The sequence below is a fragment of the Ursus arctos genome, unplaced genomic scaffold (assembly GCF_023065955.2).
Source record: "Ursus arctos isolate Adak ecotype North America unplaced genomic scaffold, UrsArc2.0 scaffold_23, whole genome shotgun sequence".
Lineage (NCBI taxonomy): Eukaryota > Metazoa > Chordata > Mammalia > Carnivora > Ursidae > Ursus > Ursus arctos.
In genome coordinates, this window is record NW_026622908.1 from 38,677,355 (window position 1) to 38,701,749 (window position 24,395).

The 24,395-nt window shown below is 61.2% G+C and overlaps 1 protein-coding gene across 2 annotated transcripts in view; it reads right to left on the minus strand.

Moving 5' to 3' along the window:
• SYT7 (synaptotagmin 7) overlaps positions 1-24,395 on the minus strand; it is a 62,308-nt gene that overhangs the window by 13,246 nt on the left and 24,667 nt on the right. Inside the window, exons 3-8 of one of the 2 annotated variants that reach the window (XM_026487786.4) lie at positions 20,933-21,012; positions 16,797-16,928; positions 15,680-15,904; positions 11,866-12,234; positions 7,716-7,838; positions 2,758-2,893 (exon numbers count right to left, since the gene is read on the minus strand). In XM_026487786.4, coding sequence (XP_026343571.1) covers positions 2,758-2,893; positions 7,716-7,838; positions 11,866-12,234; positions 15,680-15,904; positions 16,797-16,928; positions 20,933-21,012 — 1,065 coding nt within the window. The remainder of the gene's footprint in view (positions 1-2,757; positions 2,894-7,715; positions 7,839-11,865; positions 12,235-15,679; positions 15,905-16,796; positions 16,929-20,932; positions 21,013-24,395) is intronic. The other variant, XM_057317161.1, reaches the window with a different exon arrangement.

Genomic DNA, 24,395 nt, shown 5'->3' on the forward strand with positions numbered 1-24,395 from the left:
CGCCCTGTGCTTTGCGCTCTTTGGCTCTCTCCGACGTCTGGATGAGGCAGGCACTACCATGTACCAGTTGGGTTGGGAGCGCAGAGACGTGATTACCTTGCCTCAAGTCACACATCAGGGAACAGTGAGTTGAAACTCGAGGCCAGATCAGTGCCCAGCCGTCATGGGTGTCCTTTGGGCTCCCCTCACCCTGACACTCAGCTCCAGCATCTGGGGCTTCATCAGCCACACCCTGGTCCTGCCTGGAGCTGGAACGGGGCGCTGAGCTGGCTCCCCTGCTCTTCCTCACAGTGGAAGAGGGTGCCTCCGGCTCCTACCCCTTGGCCGGATCCAGGCAACCCTGCAAGTCCCCTCCAGGCCTACTGAGAATGTGGCTTCCACCCCGGGAAGCTTTCCCCTGTGCTCCTGCCCGCTGCTGGTTCCAAGCTCACTCCTGTGCATCTTAGATTCTGCATCTGCGGAACGGGACCGTAAGACCCATCTTGCAAGGTTCCTGGGATGATGTAAATGGGCTCCCGCCCCTCTGCGGCCTGGCCCTGCCACTGCTGGCCATGGGACCGGGAGCCTGGGGCATGCATGAGTAGGCAATGCCAGCGAAGACCACTTGCCCCTCCTGTTCCTTCTGTAGTCTGGATGGATTCCCTGGTGACTGGAGCCCCGCGGACCCCAGCCCCGTCTGAGGGCCCTCTGGTCACTTGGCTCTTGGTTCCCAAAACGGGTGGTCTGGGCGATGAGAGGCCCAAGCTGGGCCTGGCTCTGGGCCTGTTACCAGTTTTCGCAAACCACAGTCCCAAGCCCTAATTAAGCAGCCGGGGCAGCTTGAGGAGTTGTTTCCATGGCAACCAGACTGGCCACCCCTATCAGGGCCCCAGGGGAGGTGCTGCCGGGAGCCCCTGCTCGGGTAGAATCAAGTATCAAAAAGCATGCCAGGGCTGGGGTGACTCAGATGGGGGTGTGGCCTCCTCTCTGACCCCTTTCCCTCAGTCCCTTCCTCTGGCCAGCTGCGGGTGCCTGACCCCTGAACCCCAGCTTCTGACAGTCTGGGGCCTGCTTGTCTTCCTCATCACCATTAATGACAATGACCTAGCTTTGGCCTGGGGCAGGGCAATTAGACCTTGCCTGCCCACCTCCACTGAGAGTGGGCCCTGGGGCCTACACTTCCTTCCTCTGCCTGAGGCTGTCAGTTCCTCCCTGGGGGCAGCAAGCGGCCCGCCAGCTGGCTGGGAATGGACTATTCCTTCTTGGAACCTAGCTACCCGGAAGCTATAACCAATGAAGAGGCTGGGCAGGGAGGCAGGACAGGCTGTGGCATGGTCCGTCCAGAGGACAGTATGGCTGGGCCCACCTATATGGGTGGGGAAGATGGACAAGAGGGCAGTGGAGGGACAGGCGCACAGGGGCCTACGGTGGGGGGGAGGGGTAGAGGCCCAGGGGAGACCAGCTCCAGAACAGGGAAAATCTGATGCCCTAATTTGGATCCAAGAGAAATGCAGATCCTAGGGCCCAACTCAGGCCTGCTGACTGGGAATCTGCATTTTTAAAAAAAGTTTTATGCATCTAAGTCATCTCTATACTCAACACGGGGCTCGAACTCATGACCTCAAGATCAGGAGTTGTGGGCCCTTCCAACTGAAACCAGCCAGACACCCCATGGGAATCCGCATCTTAAGGAGATGCTCTGGTATAGAAAGGGGCAGTGAGGGTGGATGGCTGAGCTGGCTGGGACCCTAACCGGCAGAAGGGGGGCGGGGGGGGTGCTCTGGGGCCCCAGGGAGCGTGGCAGCTGCCGTGCCAGGGCCTGGGCAAGGGAACTCTGACCTGAACGATGTCATGACTGGCAAGGTCTTGAGAGCCCACAGGCCTGCTTCCCTGGCTCTATAAGAGAGACTGGGGAGGGGACCCAGGTCCAGGGAGCAGAAAGGACTTGTCCCCAGTCACATCCGGTAGGAACACAGCAGACACCAGGTTCCCAACCTCATACCCTAAGCCTCCTTGGGACTTGTGAGCTGTTAAAGCTCCGACTGTGGCCTGCAAACCTCCAGCTGCCCCATCACGGGGTCCTCGCCCTGGGCCCCTCCCCCCTTCCTCCCCCAGCTCAGGTGAGGTACATGGCTGTGCCACTGGGAGGGGGGGGGGCATGGAGTCTCAACCCCTCTCTTGGTGGAAACACCCAAGAGCCACAGGGCTGGGAGCCCCATGGAGTAGGGTGTGCCCTGAAGACCCTCAGCCCCGTTGTTCCTGCCAGGAATCAGGACCCCGGCCCGGGGCGGGGGGGGGGTTCCTACTCTCCTTTTATCTTTGGGTCTCAGCTGACCCCCAGCAATGGGGGGTTAGGGGAGGTCCCTGAGAGGGGGACATGAGACTTGCTCCACTGGGAGCTCCACCTCAGACCTCCCCTCAGTGGGACGCCACTCCAGGAGTGGGGACGTATTCTGCCCCAAGCCTTTCCTCCTACAATCCTAAAAACACCTCCCATGAGTAGGGTTGCTTGGAACCCCCCTCAACCCAGAAAGAGACTGGAGGAAGACGGGCATTCTTAGTCTCACTTGACAAATGAGGAAACTGAGGCACAGAGAGCCTGTTCTGGGGGAAAAGCTGAGAAAAGAACCCAAGCCTTGCTCCCTCAGTCACTGTGCTTGTTGCCCTTCCCGAGTGGACAACTCCCACGCTGTCACCAATTGTCACACATGTCCCCTCCCTACCCCCGGCCTCCCAGTCCAGCTCCTGCCTGGGGCCCCGGCGTCCTGCGCTTCTCACCATGAGCATCTCACTGGTGAGGGAGTTGACGAGGTCCGAGACGGAGGAGTGCGGCTCGGTCCGGCGGTCAGACTCATCATGGGGTGTCTGGCCCGGCACTGGGGCTGTGTTCACTGCCTTCCCTCCTGCAGGCAACCTGGAGGTGGGGGGGAATCCGAATGAGCACGGATCGGGAGGTGGGCTGGGCTGGGCACCTTGGCCGGGGTGGCGGCAGCACCTTCTCTGAGACCCAAGCAGCCACCGCCTCCTGCAGGCCAGCTGGAGCTCCGCTCTTGTCCACGGGGAGGACTGGTTTTCCCCTAAAGCGGAGCTCAGGGCCCATCCCCCTCACCTTAGCACGATCCAGCTAGGCTGCCCCTGTGCGTGGGGTTTTGGTGGGTATTCCCTCTCCTCCTGTTGCCCAGAAAATACCCCACCATCCAGTCACTGCCTGCATGGTGGGCTCTGAGCGTGCCCCCATCCCAAGGCCCCAGCACCCCTGCTTGCTCCAACCTGGCAGGGGAGGCTCCCCAGGTGACATGTCCCGGTCACCCCTCTGCGTCATTACCCTCTGCAAACACGCCCGGCGTGCTATCTCCCAGAGGCCCCACCTGTGTTTGTTCAGCCTGAGAATACAGGTGCCCTTCAGCCCCGAGACTGACCAGGTGAGGTCAGGACCACTGTCCACACAGCTCTGGCCAGTAGAACTTTCTATGATGACAGCAGTGTGCTATGTCTGTGCTGTCCACATGTGGCTACTAAGCATTTGAAGTGGCCAGTGCGACTGAAGACAGAATATTTCGTTTTGTTCGACTAAAACTAATTTAGATTTAAACAGCCACCTGTGGGATAGGACGAGTCTACACTGCCCTTGCTCCCCAGTCCCCACCCGCCTCCCGCTCTGAGGACTGCGTGTGGCATAAGGCTCTCACCCAGGGTCAGAGAGAGACGGGGCACCACCGAGGAGCCCCGGATCTGACCATTCCACGCCAGGCCCTGTGTGCACCCCGACTCCATGCTGCTCCCGAGAGGCTGGGCTCTCTGGCCCAGCAGCTGGGTGATGAGCCCAGGCTCCGTCCAGCTGGGGTTCAGGAAGGGGGCACTAAAAGCCTGCCCAGGGACCAGCCTGGAACATCTCATGAGGAGGAAAGGTGGGGCAGGCAGCGAGGAAAAGACAGGAAGACTGGCAGCATGGGGCTTGGGACAGGCTACAAGAGAAGAGCTCTGAGAGTTCAGAGCCACAGACTTGGAGACACACACGGGCTAGACACACACCCTTGGTACGGACCAGCCGCCAGCACACAGGTGGCCACACGACAGGCAGACAGACATGCACAGAATCTGCCAGGCCCTGGAGGGGAGATACCAGGACCCAACAACAATGTGTATACGTGTGCGTGCACACATGTGTATACACACACACACACACACACACACACACGAGTGCACACAAGCCCGACGGACACCCAGGGGGGACCAGGTAGACAATGGCACAGCAACAAGGCAGGTCGACCAGAGCAGTGAAATGACACACACACAGCGATGATCCCGAGAGGAGACATCCAGGGAGACCCAGGCATGCCGCGGTGTGCATGTGAACCAGACCGACTGAAACAGACAAAAGCAAGCAGCCGTGTTGGGGTGAGACACCCTGAGAATCAGACGCACACGCACCTGCCGTGAGGGCCCAGCCCTGCCTAGACAGCCCAGAACACCCCGCCCTGCCCGGGGCCACCCCGGGGTCCCTCACAGAGGTGTGGCCACAACAATGCACACATGCGTGCGCACACACAGGGACACACGCTCGTGGACACGTGCTTACGCAGACAGGCACAGGGAGGAAGAGGACACTGAAATAGCTGGAGAGGTAAAGTCAGGTTAAAAATAGAGTGGGACAGGAGGAGCGCGCCAGATCGACTGCTGAAGGCATGAGAAAGTTGGAGTTATTTTGACCACACCACAGCATCAGTGCAGCTGCAAAGCAGCCTGGGAAGATGGTCAGCGCCACTGAAGCCACCGGAGGTCACAGGACAGAGAGAGACAGAGAGACAAGTGCACAGAGAGGCAGAGGGAGAGGCGGAGGGGCCCCGTCACTGGCCCAGGGACATCCCTGTGAGGAGCAGATGGGAGGAAGGAGAGGGGGAGAGAGAGAGAGGCCAAGAGAGGTTAGTTGGAGACTAGTGAAGAAGGCTGCAGGGTGGACAAGGGGACGAGCAAGGCGGCCGAGAGGAGAGGCAGAGAGGAGGCAGGGACACACACCAGGACGGAGGAAACATGGTGGTTTTGGGGCGAGGAGAGCGATGGGGGTGGCCAGGTCCCCGCCATTCCCCGTGCCCCACTCGGGTGGGGGTGGGGCCACGGTGGACACCATTCGGATCCCAAGGAGCGATGGAAGGGATGGCAGGGAGCATGACATGGGAATGGAGGCAGGGCAGGATGGGTGAAGGCAGCGGGGCATGGGGGTCAGGGGGGTCTTGGCCTCCTTCCTTCCTCCCTCCTGGGTCCAACAGCATTCCGTTCTTGGGGCCCATAGTACTGAGGCTCAGGGACTGGGAGATCCTGGATGGGGGGCTTCCAGGCCACCAAGGATCCTGGGAGAGAGGTAGTGATGGACCTTCCCATCTCCATGTCACTTGCTAGATGCACCCCTACCTTGTTTGGGAATTGGAATGGCTGCTCCTCCTCCCGGGGCCCTCCTGTCACCCAGGGACCTGCCGCTGACAGATCTCAGGGGCTGAAAGTCCTCCCCAAGGACAGCCAAGGGGTCAGCTGGATGGGAGGGGGTGGGGATCGGGGCAGAAGCGCAGACTCTGGGTCTGGAGGCAGAAACGGAAGAGAAAGGGACAGCTGACCCAAGCCCACCATCCCAAGGTCCAAAGAGCCAGGAACCCAGAGGAATGGAGCCCTAAGGTGCCCGGGAGCCTGGTGGGGTGGTGCAAGTGCCGATGCCAAGCTTGGGACTGGGGAGAGGGCCGGGAAGGAAGCCCTCAGTGCAGGACAACCTCGCAGTGCCCAGTCGCCTGGGAAACACCCCAGAGCCATGAGATGGATGGGGTGGGTGTGACCAGGTGGGAATGGCATGTGTCCACCTGGAGAGTCAGGCAGGGTGGGGGCGAGGGCCCACGGCCTCCACCTCCACACCCACCTTTCCCAGGAAGGCAGGACAGCTGATGTAATGGTCGGAAGGGATGGGCGTGTTAGAATACGGGCGGGAGACCTACATGGCAGAGGTAAAAATAGGCTGTGGGTGGAAATGGAGCCAGCTAATGAACACATGGGTGATGTGAAATCTCGTTTCCAGCCTGCGTCTGCTCCCGCACACTTCACACCTTTCCCCCGGCAAGGAGCTCGGGTTCTCAGCAGGTTTCCAGAGGCCTCCAGCCCCCTCCTGCTGCCTCTTCCCCCCCCATGGCCCCTGGCCCCCTCCCCACGGCACTTGGGTCTGCCTGGGGGTCCAGTCCGGGACTTCTGGGGCACCAGGTAGGCTGGAGGTGGCAGGCTCTGTTCCTCCCACCCCCCAGGACACGGGCTCAGGGTCTGACACCATCTGTGCCAGAGTGAGAGAACCGGTCCCGCTCTTCCCGCCCACTCTCTGGGGGTTTCTGCCTGTGTCCACCATAGACATGCAACTGTGAACTTGGAATAGGAAGAAAGTGCGAGAAACCGCTGGAGGGACAGGCAGTCAGCTGTCTAACTCTTGGCCTACCCTTCCATAACCCACAGGCCCCCGGTGGCGGCCCGGGACAGCCCCTTCCTGCCTTAAGGGCCTCAGGGAATGTCAGGATCCCTGCCCCGTTCACAGGCTCTGACAGGCACCTGGCCTGAGGGTCTATGCCCTCATGAGAAGCTTAGCATGCCCAAGCTGGAAGGGGTCACCCTCTCCAATCCTTCATTCGACAGACAAGGAAGCAGAGACTCAGAGAGGGGCAGTGACTCGCCCATGTCTACAGAGCGGGTCTCTGGCATGACCAGAGAGAGAAGGCCAGCATCCTGGCCATCAGCCCACATGCTCTCTGGTAGGCCTTGGGTCTGACGAGAAGCAGACCTGACTGAGGTGAGGAGCCCTCCCTCTGTGACTACAGGTAGGTGGCTGGCCCAGCCCAAGGCCAGGTGACAGGAGGCAGCCACACCAAGGGCAGGATCACCCCACATTTGCGACGCTGCCCAAGCCCCCTGCCCTCCAATCTTTTCCCGTCTCTTTCCCCACGAGTGCTCCATACCCTCCCTGAGACGGGAGGCACCAGGAGGTGCTTCCCTGAGTTCCTGATGGCCAAGACTATGGCTAAATGCCCAGCCCTCTGCTCGGCCTCTGCAAACAGAGGCCTGCTCTCGGCCCCTCCCCCTAGTCCCTCCTCCTGGTACCTCAGGTTCAGGGCTGCCTCTCGGTTCTTTCTGGTCACCAGGCCTGTCCCGTGCCCCACACCCTCCCCACCAGGGGCTCCTCTTCAATCAGCCAAGCAGCTCAGCCACACCTGCGCAGCACCCCTTCGGTGAGGGGGTGCTACCGTCACCCCAGCAGGACCTCCAGGCAAGAGGGAGGTTGAGGTGGCAGGGATGAGGGAGAACAGGCTGATGGGCCTTCCCTACATCCCCCCCGCCCACCAACCACCAGAGAAACTGGGATTTCAGGGTCAGGGGTGGGGCAGAGATGAAAGATGAGGGGCAGCAAGGGGTGGGGGGAGCCAAGCAGGGAGATGGGGCAGAAAGGCTGGCTTGCTCCGGGCGAGGGCAAGCATGCCTGGGGAGCAGGCTTGATCCAGAATGGTCCCAGGACGGCCACACTGGCCTCGGACCCAAGGGACACCCCGGGGTGGCGTGTGTGAGGGCACCAGCTGGGGAGGAGGCAGTCCTCCCGCTCCAGGATCGCTGAGGGCACCGCCGCCTCATCCAGCAGCCGGGCCAGGGCTGGTGGAGGCTGGCAGCCTCTCCACGCCTCCGTCTCTGCCGCTGCCGCCGCAGGCCCTCGCCTGTGCTCGTACCTCTTGTCCCCCTGAGCGTTCTGGTTCTGCTGGGTTCCTGGGTTTTGCAGGTCAGGGATATTGGCAAAGTCATCCTGTTCCGAAAGCCCTAAGACCAAGGATAGCACCACCATCCTGCCTTCCCTGCCAGAGGTGGGCAGCCCACCGGCCGGGAGGAAACGAGGAGGCCCCACGGGCAGGGGCGGGGAGGGGAAAGAGAGAGACAGAGACAGAGACAAAGAGAGAGAAGAAAAAAGCGTAAGAAACTGGCCCTGCAGGAGAGAAACCACACACTTTAGCACTGTCAACAGTTGTAGAGCAGAGTCGAGTGGAGGCGGGGAGGGAGGGAAGGAGGGAAGGTGTTCTCGGCCTGAGACCCAGCCTGCCTCGGGGCCAGGGACAAGGTGCTCTGGAGAGATTTGGGGAAGGGGCTGGCCAGAGGCCCACTGAACTGGCATGTGCCCGGGACTCTGCCGAGGAAAACTCTGCCGAGGAAGGCTTGGGGGGAAGGCTGTGGGTTGGTGCGGAGGCCCTGGGGTACACAGACTTCCGAGGTGAACTCATCTCCAGCTGAACAAAGGCCAGAGGCTACTCGCTCTGGCCATGTAGGCCCCTGGGAGAAGAGGGAGGGGCTCCATCGCCGTCTTGCTTTGGAACTGTGCAGGCAGGTTTGGGCTCCCAGGTGGGAGGCTCTTAGAAAGTTTGGAAATCCAGTGGGCACTGCACCCTGTGCTTAAGGAAGCTCCTCGTAAAGACATCTCTGGGTCAGGGGCAGCCAGATGTCCTTGACACCAGGAGGGGTCCCTGAACACACAGCCCATCAGAGGAGAAAGGAAGTCCCTTCTGGCTTATGGTGTGCTGGCCATCACGGGCCTTCTCTTGAGTCCCCCTTCCTGGAGATCCAGGGAAGAACCACCAAGGCTTTTGGGTGCAGTTCAGGGGCCTTTCCTTGGAGCAGTCCAGAAGTCACCAAAAAGCAAAGGTGAAGAGAGAGAAAGCGCAGGAGCCTGGCAAGATCTGGAGGAATCCTGGCAGGACTGGAGGGAGCCTGTTTCCGCAGTGAGGAAGATCTGGAAGAGGCTGGAGTCACCCTGCTTTGGGGGAGGCTCGGTCCAGGTGGACAAGGAGCTGGCATGTGGGCAGCAGTGAGGGACCAGAGGTCAAGGTGTGACGTTTTTCATAGGTGGCATTCTCAAAGAACCCCTGAACAACTGCAAGGTCACCCTGCGTTTTCCGAGGACAAAAAGTGACCTGCTGCCCCTCAAAATCATCAGAGTTCATGGGCATTTTCTGGGTATTTGTGGAGCTCATCCAACACTGGGTCTCTCATGGAACAAAGGAAGAGGGGGATTTCAGATGGGGCAGGCAGGAAACATGTGTCAGGAAGGGCCAAGGGAAGGATGGTAAGCCTGATGGAATGTTCCCTAGAGGGGGATCCTCCTTTGGGAAGTCTGCCCTTCAACCATTGTCCAGGAGGGCAAGGTTTAGACAGGAAGAGGTGGCTCTGGTTATTTCCTAGAGAGGTTGTCAGAAAGGGAAGTCAAGCAGGTGAGATGTGGCACCTGAGGCAGGGGGCGGGGCGCAGGGAAAATGGGAGACAGCAATGGGGCCCCAGGGCAGGGAGGAAGGTAAGTGGTTGAACTGCCTGCCTTCTATGTCATGCATCTTTGTCCTGGGCACATTACTCCAGGCTGACACTCATTCTGGCATCTAACTTTTGGGTAACAACTCCCCCTTCCCTCAGGACAAATCCTCGTTTTCTTTGTTCTCTGCCCACCGGTACTGTTTCAGAGTTGGTAAAATTCCATTTGGCTGCTTGGGAGCTTGGTTGAGCTGGGGGAAGGAGAACCCAACGAAAACAACATGTTTTTCCCTGGTTAATGCATTTTTCAGATACTCCTTTTGCTCTTCTTAAAAACAAAACGGCTCCTCTGCATAAATTCCCAATTTGTCATTCTCTCCAGCAACACAGGCTGCAAGGGTGAGAAGGAGGGGCAAGAGGAGAGTCTGGGAGAAGCTGGTGGTATTGGGGGGAGGGGTGTCACACCCATGAAGCAGGAGGAACGCCATCCTCCCCGCAAGAGGGGGTGGGGTCCTAGGAGGCCTGGCTAGCCCTCCCGCCCTGGCTCTCTCCATGGACCAGCAGGATTTGGGGCAAGAGAAGGGCCTCAGAAGCACACCAGCTAAACTGTAAGGCGGGGGTCAGAGGTGGGCAAAGTACAGCTGGTGGCCTGTCTTTCTACAGCCCACAAGCTAAGAATGGCTTGTGCGTGTTGAAAGCATTGCTTTAAAAAAATGTCATTGAGACCACGTGTCCCACAAAGCCTAAAATATTTATAATCTGGCCCTTTACAGAAAAAAAATTTGCCGACCCCTGCTGTGAAGAACGACAAGTGGAAGAGGTGGGGGGCTGGGTGATCTCTAGCGGTGGCCAGCGGGCGAGGGGCCCGTAAAGCCGTGGTGGGCGCAGCAGTGTGGACCCAGGATGCTGGCACAGGAGCGCAGCTCCTCAAATCCCAGTTAAGCCAGGGTGCAGTGGGCAGGGAAGACAGGGAAGAGTCAGTACACAGAGGCTTTCCTGCAGCCTGCTCCCTTCTTCACAGGGCCTGGGGACGGCCCCTGCCCCAGTCTGATGGCTGCTAGAACAGGAAGCAGGGTGACAGTTGTGCAAAGAGCAGCCTGAAGGCAGGAGGGGCAGAGGGGTGCAGGGGCCCCCGGCTCCCCATTCTGTTCAAGCCACAGAAGAACCAATTCCCTCGACTCTCCTAATCCACACCAGTGTCACTGTATCCGTCCCCAAACAAACCGCCACCTGGAAGCCAGGAGGCTCTGCTGGGCATCTTGTCTCATGTGGGCACCAGCTGGATTCCCAAGGGTCCTTGGGTGGGGGTGAGCCCCGGCAGATGTGATGCCCAGATGTGCCAAGTAGAGACATGGGCAGCATGGGCTGCCATGCCAGGGCCATGGGCCACTTGCACGGATGTGGGAAGCTGGCGTGGCAAGCTTCTGTTGAGGGGCCTCTGCCAGGGGCAGCGCTCCTGTCTGCCCCGGAAGCCTGGGCTGGGGTCTCAGCTGGAGAGGTAGGAAGCTTGGAGGGACCTGCTTGCCTTCAGGATCCCCACATCTTGACAATGAGCTGGGCCTTGATCTTAGCCTTCCCCTTCCTCCTCCCTTTCTCCTCTCCCAGGCTTAGTGCTGGTCTCTTGCTCCGTGAAAAGTGCTCCCAGGGAAGACCTGGGCGATGGGAATAATCCCCAGAGCCTGGAAGGAAGGTCACGTTAGGCCGGAGGAGGTGCGTGATATCAGGGACAAAAGCCTAGGTCTGCCCTGGGCTCCGAGAGTCAGTGCAGATGCCCAGAGTGATGCCAGAGAGAGGGGGTGCCCTGGGTGAGGCCCCTACCTGGTAGAGGGCGGCGGGGGTGGGGCAGCATGTGACTGGGGGAATGAGGAATGGCTACAGCTCGATACCCATGGTGTGTGGTTACTTCTCAGACCTGTACACTTGAAAGAAACCTCTGATTTAGAAAGAACATTTTCTAAAGCTTTGGGGGGAACATCTGACGTTTGTCCTCAGGGGATGGGTCATTCTGGGAGCTGGAGGACAGGTGGCTGTAGAAGGTCAGAGAGGCAGAGGACAGGGCTGACGGCGGGAACAGGGGAAGTGAGAGGGAGGGAGGAAGTGCGGGGCAGGAAGGTGAGCAGAGTCGGGTTACAGGGAAGAGGTGATCTGGAGAGTTGGAAGCAGGGCCCGGAGCCCAGGTTTGGGAGGAGGGGAGGAGGCCGGCAGGGAAGCCAGGAGCAGCCTGGGACTGGTGGAAAGAGGAGGAAGAGGAGGGGGACCTGGCGGCCGCAGGGCATTGTCCAGTGTCACCACTGATTTTTTAGTGGTGGGGGAGGGACCTTCTCCAAACCCTGGGAGGCACCAAAGACAAAGGCGGGGAGCCGGGGTCCTCTGAGGGGTGGCTCAGATAAGAATCCTTGGGGGGGGGGGCTTCAGGCACAAGCCTCGAGCCACAGGGGGCTGGGGAGGGGTCGGCCGAGTCTGCTGGGCGCCCTGCCGTAGAGATGGAGGGCCAGGAGCCGTGCAGGGCCAGCCGCTCCCCAGGAGATGAGGGGAGAGAGGCTGGGGCGGGAGGGGGGGGGGGCCGGCCCGCTCGAGGGGGGGACTTACAGGAAGGATTTCATGTCCAAGCCTCGGTTTCGAATCTGCCCCACCACGTGGTCCCAGCTGCCCGGGTTGGAGCGGCTGCGGCCGCCGGCCGGCCGGTACTTGGAGCCGGCCGAGGCGCCCTGCCGAGCCTGGCCCCGGCCATAGGCCCGGGGGTTGGGGCCCGGCGCCGAGGCCGCGTGGGCCTGCAGCTGGCCCAGGCTCTGGCTGGTGGTGGGCTGGCTGGGCGGCCGGCCCCGCTGGTGCTGGCTCAGCGGCTGCTGCAGGCTCTGCTGCCGCATCAGGGTGCGGGGTCGCTGGCATTTCGGCTCTCCCGCGGAGCTGGGGATAGACTCAAGGGTAGTGGCCGTGGACAGGGTGGAGTCCTCGAAACTTGGGGCGGGTGGAGGAGAGGAGAGAAAGGAGAAGCAGGTGAAGGGATCACAGTGGAGGAGAAAGAAGCCGAGGGGCAGGACTAGGAGAGCCCAGGGCAGGGCGTGCTCTGCCGGACCTCGCCGGGCCTCCATCCCCGTTGTCGCCGCTGCGCTGGAGCTGCCACCACCTCACCCAGGAGGCCGCCAGACCCCGCGCCCACCCAGAGCCCGCCCCCCCCTGCCCCCGGCCGGCCCTGCGCAGCCCACCCGCTGGCCTTGGCTCGCCTGGTGCCCGAACGCCTCCTGTCTGAGTGGCCGCGGGAGCTGGGGAGGCTGTGTGGTGAAGGCGTCCCCGGGGCCCTGGGCCTGGTGCTGGAACGGCAGGGGGTGGAGGGAGCTGCTGCCGCTCCCTCCCGCGGTTTCGCGGCGGGGGGGGGGGGACCCCAGGAAAGTCTGCCTCTGTGATCTAAGGACAACCGGCCTTTGGAGACACGAGGAAATCCAGGCCAGTGCCAAGCTGGCCTAGTAACGTGTGGCGAGGCAGGGAAAGCCGGTGATTCTTACGCTTGGGCCACGGAGGCTGGGGACTGTGCTTGGACACCCTCTGTCCTCCGACCTCTGCCTTGTGGCCAGGGCTGCCTTGGGGTTCAGGCTCTGGTGCAGAGCTTTGCCCTTCTTCTGGGGTTCCTTGTTTCTGAGGTGCAGTGTCCCTTCCTGATTTCTTGGGAATGACTCCCAGTCAGAGGAGGGGCCCCGGGAAAGGAGCAGATGAGGTAGGAGCCCCAGGAACCACTTGTCTGGCCTCTGTGCCCCCATTCTGATGGAAAACAGGGTGACCCTCCTAGCAGGCCCACCGGCATCCCTGAAAAATGCTGGTGTGGGGGCAGGGACAGACAGGAAGCAGGACAGGGCTCATCAGAGGCAGTATGAGGTCAGAGGGACCCGGGTTCAAGCCTCAGCTCTGCTGTTTCTGAACCGTGGGACTTTGGAGAAGTGAGCCCACCCCTCAGTTTCTTCATCTGAGTGTCTTCATAAAACCCAGGTGAAAAATCATCCCTGAGCTGCCTCTGTCCCAAGGTTGCCATGAGGACCTAATGAGGTCTGGCCTGGGGACATGTGTATTAGCTAGCAGTCCCCCATGCCAGTGGTACCTGCAAATGTCTCAGGAAACGGAGGTAGGAAGAGTCAGAGACCCCTGGCTTCCCCACGCAACCTGCCTGCTTCGTTCCCCCGGCCAGAGTGGTCAGCGCATCCCACAGGCAGGGCCAGAACCCCAAAGTCCCAATCTCCTCCTCTGTCCCCTCCCTCCGTTTCCCGATCCAGTGGTCGAGGGCAGGGGTTGGCAAACTATGGCCTGTGGGCCAAATCTGGTCTACCACCTGTCTTTGTATTTTTACTGGAACACACTAATTTATATCCCGTCTATGGCTGTGACAGGCCGGAGTTGGCATAAAAGAGACTATAGGACTTGTAGAGCCTAAATATTTCCTATCTGACCCTTTAGAGAGAAAGCTGGCCAACTCCTGGTCTAGGACCACAGGGCAGCCATGTACCCCCCACCCCGGGCTGCCTGCGGGGGTGGGGGGGCAGGGCCCTTGGGGCCGCTTTCACCACTGCAACCAGACCTCAGCGTTGCTCCCCCTGAGCCTACCCTGGGAACCAAAGGACAACAGTTAGGCTGCCCCTGTGGGCTAGAGAGAGAGAAAGAGTGAGAGCAAAAGAGGGAGAGAAAGTCAGAGAATAGTAAAGAGAGAATGAGAGAGAGAGAACAAGAGAGAGAGGAGAGAGAGAGAGAGAGAGAGAGAGAGAGGCAAAACACGGCTTTAGCTGGGAGCTGAGGTCCTGGAGGGGGCAGCAGCCTTGCCTAGCTCCGGCCTGGAGCCGGGCTACCACCAGGGGCAGGCTCAGGCCTGGCCGGGCAGGTAGGCCCTCAGCTCCCTGGGGGCAGGCCAAGGCAGGGGAGGATGACACTTGGATGGCCTTCTCCTCCTCCTCCTTGCTGACCTCATTTTGGTTTCCCATCACATCCAAAATTAGTCCAATTTACAACCTCTCAGTCACAGGAAACTAAAGTTGGTGCCTCCAGGCCTGGAGCCAGTGGATGGCACGGAGGCTTCAGCAAGCCTGAGTCTGTGGCTGGAGCAGCCTGGGGAGGGCGGGGTGCTGGGCCTGGCTCTCCGAGGGGGTGTGGGGCTCCCCTCCGAGTCCTTCCTGAGGCTCGACGTCAGGGCAGAAATCGGCCTGTGTGCCTTCAGTCCAACAAGCAATAACGTCTCAGCGCAGTGGCCTTCCATGGTCCCAAAGGCAGGAATCATAGGCCTTCTAAAGAGAACTGGGGGGGGGGGTGCTGAATGGAGGCAACCGGGACAGCCCCCAACCAAGAAGGGGTTAGGGCTGCTGGTCTTCTAAGTGACAGGCTTCTCCCTTAGCTGGGAATGAGGCAGTTCTCATAGTTGAAAATGGAACCTACGTCCCATAGGACCCTGGTCATAGTTCAAAGGATTTAGAGCCTGGAAGGGCTCAGCTGTGGGGAAATGAACGTTTCTAAAAGCCAAGATGAGAATAAGGCAGCCCCGTGGTGGGGAAGAAGAGAACACACTTTCTGCTGGGAACAGGGGCCAGCCCTATGTCCATGGCCCAAGAGAGGGACTGTCTTGCTGGGCAAGCTCAGAGAGCTTTCAAAAAGGAAACGGCTCTTCTGTCTGACATCCAGACCACCCTCATCAGAAAAGAGAAGCTAGCTGGGGGGCTCAACAACCCAACCGCCAAGAACACACCACCCACCAGCTGACAGTGTGACAGCTCGCTGCCCAAGACTGGGACAGCCAATGGGGATGGCTGAGATGAGGATGGACTCATGGTGACAGCCCAGCTGCTCACGGTGGGCCTGCAGGACAGACAGTGGTGGTGGGGGGGGGATGGTGCAAGCGAGAGTGGGACAAGCCGATGGAGGCGCCTGATGGTCAAGAATGGCATGGCTCAGGCTCTGGGTCTAGAGCCATCTGCTGGCTGTAAGAGGGAAGGCCCAGTGGCAGTTGAGTGGCATCGAACACAGGCTGAGAGCGGTCCAGCTCCCCAGGGGTGGGATGGTCTGATGGCTGAACAATCACGGGTGGCCCACAGAGGGATGACCTGACGGCTGGGATGGGGCAGCCAGTCAAAGAGGATGGGATGACCTGAGGATTGAAATGAAGCCGCCTTGGGGGCAGAAAATGGAATGACTTGGTCACTGGCAAGGAAAGACTGATGGGGGCAGCAGCCGGAGGCTGAGATGCGACACCGTAAGGCTGTTAGCTGCGCCCGATGGCAAGGATGATGCGCGTCTCATGAGGGGATGGAATGAGCCAGGGGCCGAGGACGGCACCTCTGGGGGCAGCAGCGGGCATGCCGGGGGGTCCCGCTGTCCCCCCTGGCGGGGGCCGGCCCAAGCTCACAGCTCCGGCGGCCACAGGGCCATGACTCACTTGGACAAGTTGAGCTTCCCTGCGGCCAGGTGGCTCTGCACCATCCGCCAGCGGCCTCTCCCCGCCTTGCCACCGCTGCCCGGCTCGCTGGGGGCAGCCCCGCCGCTTCTCAAGGCGTCCTCTCCGGGTGGCGGCACCAGCGCTGGCTTCTCCCCCGGCCGGCCTTCCCGCTCCACCGCCAGCCCCGCCGCGGCGGCCACCTTGGCGCCCGACAGGAGGGTGCCACTGGAGGCACGCGGGAGGCAGCCGGGCCAGAGGGGCGCCGGGGGTGGCGGTGGGGGGGAGAGGGCGGGCCACACGTGGGGGTGGGGGTGGGAGAGGGAGAAAAACAATGACAGATAAAAGGAAGAAAGAGACAGTGAGAGAGGAGGAGAGAGACAGACGGACAAGAGACAGACAGAGAGAGAGAGAGAGACATCAGCACTGCTAGTGGGTTAACAGCAGAGCCTGCAGAGAGGAGAGAGGGGGCCGGGCGGGCTGGGGTCGGAGTACAACGCACCACGACAACGGAGGGGCGGCCCCTCCCCACCGCCTGGGGCAGGGGCGGCGGGGATGGGGGGAGGGCAGCCACCTCCAACTCTATCCCACAGGACAACGAAGGGTTAACGACGGAGGAAGAGCGGGCTGTCCAGGCCAGGAGGCCCCAAGGCAGGGAGAAAGAGAAAGCCGTGTTAGTCAGAGTTCATCACCACCACCACCATCACCGCCATCACCGACCACCGCCACCAAGACCACCGACCACCGACCACCGACCACCACCACCGAGCAGCCAGGGCAGCAGCACACAGCAGGGAGGAGAAAGCGAGCCACACCGAGAGGGAGGGACCAAACGGGCAACCCCATCCTGACTGCACAGAGAGGGGAGTGGGGGCCGCGGAGGGACCCGCTGGGGGCTGAGTGTGGCTGCGGAGGGGGCTCTCCTGCTCGGCTGGCCCTGGCGGAGGGGACAGGAGAGGGGAGGCAGGAGGGGTTGCTCGTCTCCATGGTCGGCCTGCCCATGGGTGCACCGGTGGGGAAGTCGGGGGACAGGAGCAGGAGGGGAATTGAGGTCCAGGAGGGGAAGGAGGGCGTGCGCGGATACTCAGTACAGAGGATCAAACCAGGTAAAGTCACTCACTTGAGGGACAGTCGTGGGTCGCCATAAGGGGCGTAGGGTGAAATGTTTAGAATAAACTCCTTGGGAGGATAGGAGCTCCATTTCTGCTGCACTGTGCTCTCATTGTTATTCCAAAAGTCTCTGTCTAGATCGCTGGAGGGGCAGAGAGAGAGGGGAGAAAACAGGGAGATACAAGAAGAAACAAGAACCGCAAGTCCTGCGGGGGCAGAGGGGACAGGGGCCCCGGGGGCCGCGCACACAGAGAGCGGAGAGGGCCGGGGTCTGCTCCTGCGGGAGGAAGAGAGCGGCAGCTGCGCCCCACGCGAGAGCACGCGTGCACACACACACACACACACACACACTCACACGTGCCCGCACAGGCTCACACACTCGAGGGCCAGGAGAAGCCACACAGAGAGGAGGCGAGCTGCAGGTGGGCGCACTGGAGCCTCGCACCCGGGAAGCTGGTGGGAGAGAGAAAGATGGTGAGAAGGGAGGGGAGGAGGGGGGCTGGGGACAGGCCTCGGGGAGGATGGCATGGGGAGTGGGAGAAGGAGAGGGTGCTGGTTTCTGGCTGGAAAGAGCTGAAAGGTAGATCAGACCCTGCTACCAACTTGTGGGGGGGGGCAGGGGGCCCACCGCTCCTGGCCTCAGTCTCTCTGCCTGCCAAACCAGAAGGTTGGCTGTACCCTCTGGGCTGTCAGCTCTCCCACAGTGGAGACCCAAGGTTCTCCCCTCTTCCATCTGCCTCCACTGAGCCACTCCTGGGGCAGGCCCAGCTCCCTGCCCATCCTTCTCCTCCTCCCCGAGGTCCCCCAGCTTCCTCTGTTCTCTCCCCTCCTAGGACACAGCCTTTGTGTGAGCTTGGTGGGATCTCAGCTGAGCTGAAGACATTCTCCACTCATTGCAGATGGCCCCCCAGAAAAGAGAAGCGTCTCCAGGCCTCTGACCTTGCTGGGAGTGTGACCAGAGTCTCCCGGACTCCCTTCAGGTCCAATGTTTTGGGGCCTATGTGGAGGGAGCCTGCCCTTCTCTGTGGGGGTTGATGGGCAGACGCAGCCCCAGGCCCTTGACCTGTACCTGACCTGCCAGCCAGGGTAGTCTCTCCCTGTGCCCCTGATCCTTTCCAAGGTGGCTGCTGGGCCTGGAAGGGACCCTCTGTCCCAGTCTTCCCATCCCCTCCTGCTCTGAGACAAGTCATACCAATGAAGCAGTTAGTCTGGAAGCACAGAGAATGTGGGGACCTCCTCTGGGGGCTGGCTGCAGAAGCCTCAGCCGGCAGAAGGCACAACCTGGAAATCCCAGGAGCCAAAGACAAGGGTCTCCATCAGCTTGTCAGGCTCCTGAGGCCCTGAGGAGCAGGCCTGGGAGCACAGGGAGAGGAAAGGCATAAGAAACAGGCCAAAGGAACATTCTAGAAGGGAACCATGCCTGAGCCCTCAGAAACGCATCTAGGGGAAGGGGCCCTGTTGGGGGTGGGCCTGGCCTGTGCTGAAGCTGTGCCACTGCTCAAGGCCAAGGTGAGGGCCCTGTTGTTGGGGAGGCCACCGTGGGGGAGGTGCACCCCCTGAAGATGGAGCAAACGTGTTCTTGGGGGACCTGTTTCTCTCCCCTGCAACCCCACACCAGAGCTTGACCCTGACCTTGGTTCTCAGCCTCAGACTTGGGAACAAAGGAGAGAAGCTGATCAGCCACCACAGGCCCAGAGGAGATGGTGGTCCCAGCCCAAGGGGGTGTGGACAGCGTCTGTCTGTCCAGACTGTGCTTCAGAAATGTCCCACAGGGACTCCGTACACAGGGTTTGAAGCCAGAGTCCTGAGCCAGTCTGTGAGTGGCGCAGTGGAGGCTGAGGTGGGAGAGGCAGGACAGGCCCTCAGCACTGGGGGGCCCCTCCCTGGGGAGGCTCCCTCAACAGAAGACCTTAGTCCTGCAGTGTAACAGAGAGGTGGAACCGGTTGGAAGGCCTCTGTCCCCCTGCCCCCCCGCCAGATCTCTAAAATCAAGTGTCATCCAATCCTAGGTCCCGGAGAGAAAGAGCCACCAGGGTCATCACTGCCAGGCTGGTCTCCCTCCCTCTATTCCAAGGAGCTCCTGGGTCCTTCATGCTGTCTGTTGCAGTACTGGAAAAGACCATCTTTAATTTTAAAAGTTAGGAAAACACAGGTTCCTTTACTGCAGGACTTCTCAGAGCCTTTAATGGGGGTCAACAAATACCCATATCAAGAGGGAGATAGAGTGTGCAGTGTTTCCCAAACTTAGTTGGTCATGGAAACCATGAAACCTCAGTGATTCATGGAATGACTATTAATCATTTATGGAGTGCTTTGAGGAACACAGTTTGGGAACCACTGCTAAAGAATGCAGATTCCCCGAATCCTTGACAAAAGATCCGCTCAGAGGAGGTCCTAAGCCCATGTGGAGTTTGTGCAGTGGGTAAGCCCTCCTTCCTGCCACTCAGCTGGCTTTGGGCCCTGGCAAGAGGTAAAGGCCTAGGCACCTAGGGGCATGTCGACTCGAAGGGTGGCTTCCTTGCCCTGAGACAGAGGCTCTGACAGCTCCGCAGGGTGGGAGGGGGCAGTGGCTGCAGGGCTATAGAGAAGAGGGGAGAGCCACTGCTGCCCTCACTTTGTCTGAGGGAGCATTCGTGGGTGCCGTCCCGGCCTGCGGAACCTGTCGCCCACCGTGCCTCCTGCCTTCCTTCTTGCTGGTCACCCCATCTCCTCTCACGGGCCTCTCCACGACTACCCACAACATATACCTCCCCGGGTTATGGTCTCTTGGCAGACACAGGCCCCCTGGCCCAGCTGCAAACTGGGTTAGGGGCCTGGTCCGGAGGCGGCACAGGTGCTGGGCTGGCCCCACGTGGTCCCTGTCTGCCGTCAGAAAGCCTGGGGCCTGGGCTCTGCATCAGCCCCTGAGACCTACCAGCTCTCAGCTTTGAAGACAAAAGAGACTGCAACCAAACCCAGCTTCAAAGGCTCCCCAAGGCCTCTTCCCGAGAGCCTCGTCCCACCCCCAACCTTGGCAGGCCCACCCCTCCACTTGCCCGCCCCCCTACCAAGGCACACACTGGAAGCTTCTATGAAGGCCCCAAACAGGGTCAGAGCAAGAGATGAAAACAGAGGGGGAGCAGGGAGGGAGCCCTCAGGAGCAGGGGAGAGGGAGAAGGGAGAACACAGATGGTCGAGAAAAAGGGGGGACAGACTAGGCCTTGGGAAGGGGGCAGAAGGGAAGGTGTGGGGCAGGGATGGTGCCGGCCTTGAGTTAAAGGAAGGAAGTGGGGGTCAGGGCAAGCTGGGGGGCCTTCCCTTCAGGCAAAGCCCCTTGCTGGCAAGCTTGGCCCTGGCAGCCCTACTTCAGCCTGATGGCCTCCCAGCGAAGGCCTGGGTTCAGCAGAGAGGAGCCCTGCAGAGAGACCCCTCATTCCCAGAGCCTCCAGCCAGGTGGGCTGGTTGGAGGGGGGGCTGCCCTGGGTGTGTCCCAGCGACCGTTTGCTGTGGGCAGGCCAAGGTGGTCTGTGGAAGGCAAACCTGCCTCCTTGAAGAGGGATCTCAGAGCAAAAGCGGGGAGCCTGGGTGAGTCAGAGGCAGCAAGACAGGCCCTGGGGACCTGGAGTGACAGGCAAGGGAAGGGTTCCCATTGCTCCGTTTCCCAAGTGGCCCAGTAGTGAGGTCTGCCCACCTGCCAAGTCACCCTCAAGACACTGGTGGGGTCTTAGAGAGGAGACTGACCCCCTCCCCCCCAGAGGGGATCTCAATCCCGGGGCAGGGGCATGGGGCAGGGGCTGGGGGAGGAGCGCGGATATGCAGGGGAGCTAGGAGGGTGTTGGAGATGGCCTGTGAGATGAGGGTGGATGGAGGAGCGAGGGAGGAGGCAGACAGTGCTGGAGGTGACAGTTGCCAGGAAATGGAGCTGGGGTCCTTGGAACAGTTTGAGGGCCTGGGGGGGGGGGGCACAGGCAGAAAAGGTGGAGCCCCGGCGCCACCCTGAGGCACTGGGAGTATGTGTGTGGGGGGGTGGGGGGCAGGGAGAGAGAACGGTACCAAGGTGTGAGGGGGAACCTGAATGGGTGTGTGGCCAGCTCAGGGGAGGGGGAGGCTCCTCCCACTTGGGGGTGCCTGCGTGCTCCCACCCCGTACTCGAAGCCTGGCACCTACTTGATGGCCTTCTTCTCACTGCGCCCACGCCCTGAGTCTGGCGTGCCCACGGTCTCCAAGGAGTTCTTGTAGCGTTTGCCCTGTGGAGAATGCACCAGGGTCACTCCCGGGAGACGGCACTGCACCCGCCCTGCCTCCCCAGCACGGGCCAGGGGAGGGGAGTAGGCTGGGGTCCAGCCTTGGCCACAAGGTCCGGGGCCCACGTGTGAAGGTGTCACTGCCGCGGGGGGCCAGCTCTGCTGCTATCTCTTCCCTGGCTGATAGCGCCTTGGCCCCATAAGGCTCGAGGCCTGACTCCGCCCCTCGAAGGGCACCCCATCCCTGACCCCCAGGGACGGGGCCCCTCCTGTCTGCCTGTCTCCTGGGGCTCTGGCCCAGCTCCCAGAAACACATCTCCCTCTGCCACGGACAGACGGCTCTCAGGCGCCTGGCCACGTCACACTGGCCACGTCACCACCCCCAGATGGTGGGGGTGGCATCCTGCAGGGGCAAGGTTAGCAGTGGCCAGTGACGTGAGTGGTGGGGGCAGGGAGAGGGCGCTGTGCCCAGTCCGGCCAAGGACCGTGTCCAGCACTGTCTGGGGGCTCCCTGGGGTCCTCCTGCCCTGGGCAGTGAGGCAGCGCCAGGCCTGAGCACTCTTCTTTATAGGAAGGCAGCCTTAGGAAGAGGCTGCCCACTGGCTCAGAGGCTGGGGCAGCCTGGCCCGCACCCCAGAGTTCCTCACACCAGCAGGCGCCGGGGAAAGGGCACAGCAGGGCGGGCGGGGGGGCTCCAGGTCCCCTGGCTAGAGGAAGGGTCGTAGCTGCAGTGGGGACCAGGCCTGCTGCTGGGAAGGTGAGCACCATTCACCTTCTGGGTTTGGGTTTCTAAATTTAGCTCATGCAGAGCTGGGCACCATTAACATTCCTGGCTGCCACCAAGCATCCTCACGCGCACCCATGGGCCATGGGCTTGGGCCAGGCCCGGGGCGACGCGGGCAGTGGGGCGGTGGCAGCCCAGACACACACACACACACACACACACACACACACCCCGACACAGGACACAGGCACACGTTTCCCCAACATCCCGTCATGTGCTCCAACACCACAGCCACCACAGCCAATTAGTCCACCCGCCCTGAAGCAAAAGAAGAGCCACACGGCCATGTCCCTGACACCCCTGCCAGTGGCAGCCCCTTCCAGGCCCCAGGGGCCGCCCACTGAGGGAGCCCAGCAGAGGTGGCGGAGGGGAGCGGGGGCAGAGTGGGGGGAGGGGCAGAGTCCTCACTCCACCTTCAGCGCCCCCACATCTCAGGTCCCAGCAACACTGCACCCTCCCCATGTCACCCTGGTCAAGTCCCTTGTCCTCTCTGACCTCCTCTTCCTCCTTTCCAAAAAGGGGTGTTGTCACCGGATGAGCCCCAGCTCCCTCACCCTTCCAGGATCTCATCACAGATATTACTAGTTCTCTCCTGACTCACTTCAGCGCCCCCCACCAGGCCCCTGGGGGGAAGCAGCCCAAAAGGGCAGGGACTGTTTGGTCTCTAGGACGTGGTGCGGAAGCTGGTACCCAGCAGTTCGCAGAATGGATGGCTCCCCTCACCTCCCCGGTCTCAGCCCCAGGCTGAGTGCTTCCCTCACCTCCCCGGTCTCAGCCCCAGGCTGTTGCCTCTGAACCAAAACTTTAAGCGTGAAAACACAGGACCTGCCCTCTCTCAGCTCCAGCTCTGCTCTCTCCCATCAGTACCCAGAAGTTCAAATCCCCACTAATGCCTAGTCCGGACTGGAAGATCACGGCCTGGAGCTGCCCCACGCTGGCCCTGGCCGAGGATCCTTCTCTGGGCAGGACACAGGGAGGAGCCCCACTCCCACCATTCCCTCCCTATTCTCCCCCACTTCAGGCAGTGTGGGGCTGGGAGGACCCTGCTGAGGGCCTCCCAACCCCCTCCCTAGTCTTGGCAGGAGAACTTGCCCCGGGCAGCACTTTCTTCTAAGGTGGGTCAGCTGCCTCTTCCCCGAGGCCAGGCATGGCTGGGTGGGCTGTCCCCAGTTCATCCGGGGCCTGCCCCTCTTCCTTCCATAGCTCAGAGAACCTTCCCCTCTGGCTGCAGTGATCACTCTGCAGCAGGAGCTGTGGTGCTGTGGGGGACAGGAGCCAGGGCAGGCCTAGACTGGGGGTGGGGAAGAGTTAAGGGGGCAATGACAGCAAACCCACGCAGGGTCCAGGAGACACTGGGCAGCTCTAAGGGAGCCCAATATCACCAGCCTGCTTCTCAGGGAGGGGGTTGGTTAGGCTGATCCGGAAAAAGCCAGCTGGAGATTAAGGAAGTTATTAATGTTTGGAAATGGGATCTGGGCTGTCGGGGTATCACATCACTGCTGCTGAGGGGACAGGTGGGCCGGGAGAGCCCAGGAACTGTGTAAGGGGCATGTGAAAGCCCCTCCAGGAAAAGCACAGAGAGAGCCCAGGCAGAAAGCTTCCCCCGGCTCCTCCGATGTGGGGGGGTGGGGGGTGGGGGAGGAGTTGTGGCAGGGCTGGGGGGCTGGGCAGCTCAGGGGAGAAAGTCGCCTGGGATAGAGGACTGTGGCTGGGACCCCTGGGAAAGTTCCTGGCTGGAGGCTGGGGGGAGGGGCTGGGGCCAGGGGAGGTGCCTTCCGCACTGTGGGCCCCCCACCTGCTACAAAAGCTGTCATCTTTGAACACTGGTCCCCAAGTGAGTGGGGTGGGGGGGAAGCTCCCACCACAACACACACACACACACACACACACACACACACACTGCAGTGCTTACCAGGAGAGGCCAGGACAGTGGGGATGAAGCAAGTGTCAGCTCCCTCGGGTGGAGATCTGATGAGATGAAGCCCATCCCACCTTGCAGCGGTGAACAGACACACACTGCACCAATACCCTCAGAGCGGGCACACTCAGCACACAGACCCCCACTCAAGGTCACCAGCAGTGCCTGCTCACACACCTTCCTCGGCCTTCCACTGCCGGCTTGCATACAGACAGACAACCGAACAGACCCTGCAACTAGACGCCCAGGGTTGCGGTGCGGGTATGCTCAGCCCCTCCCACAGCCTCTGAGGACACTCGCACACACAGGCACGTGGCCGAGACCCCTCCTCGGCCTCCCCTGAAATTCCGAGGCAGACACCAGACACCGGGGATCCAGCAACAACGCAGGGCGGCCAGCCTGGCTCCAAGCGCACCTGCACCCCTGGAATGGGCCCAGGTTACACATGCACTCACACTCAGCCCATGCAGGCAGAGCTGGCCTTCTCCATGGCTCCGCCCCAGGGGAAGAAACTCCCAGAAGCTGAATGTCCCAGGATGGAGAGCCATTTTCCCAGTTCTGAGTTTGCCTTGCCTGAAGGAGACAGGCTGGGCTATGGGCCTCTTGGGTCCTTCCCAGAGCTATCTGCCCCTTCTCCTCCATAGGACTGGGTCTGGACGCCCCCAGCCAAATGGTGCCTACGGC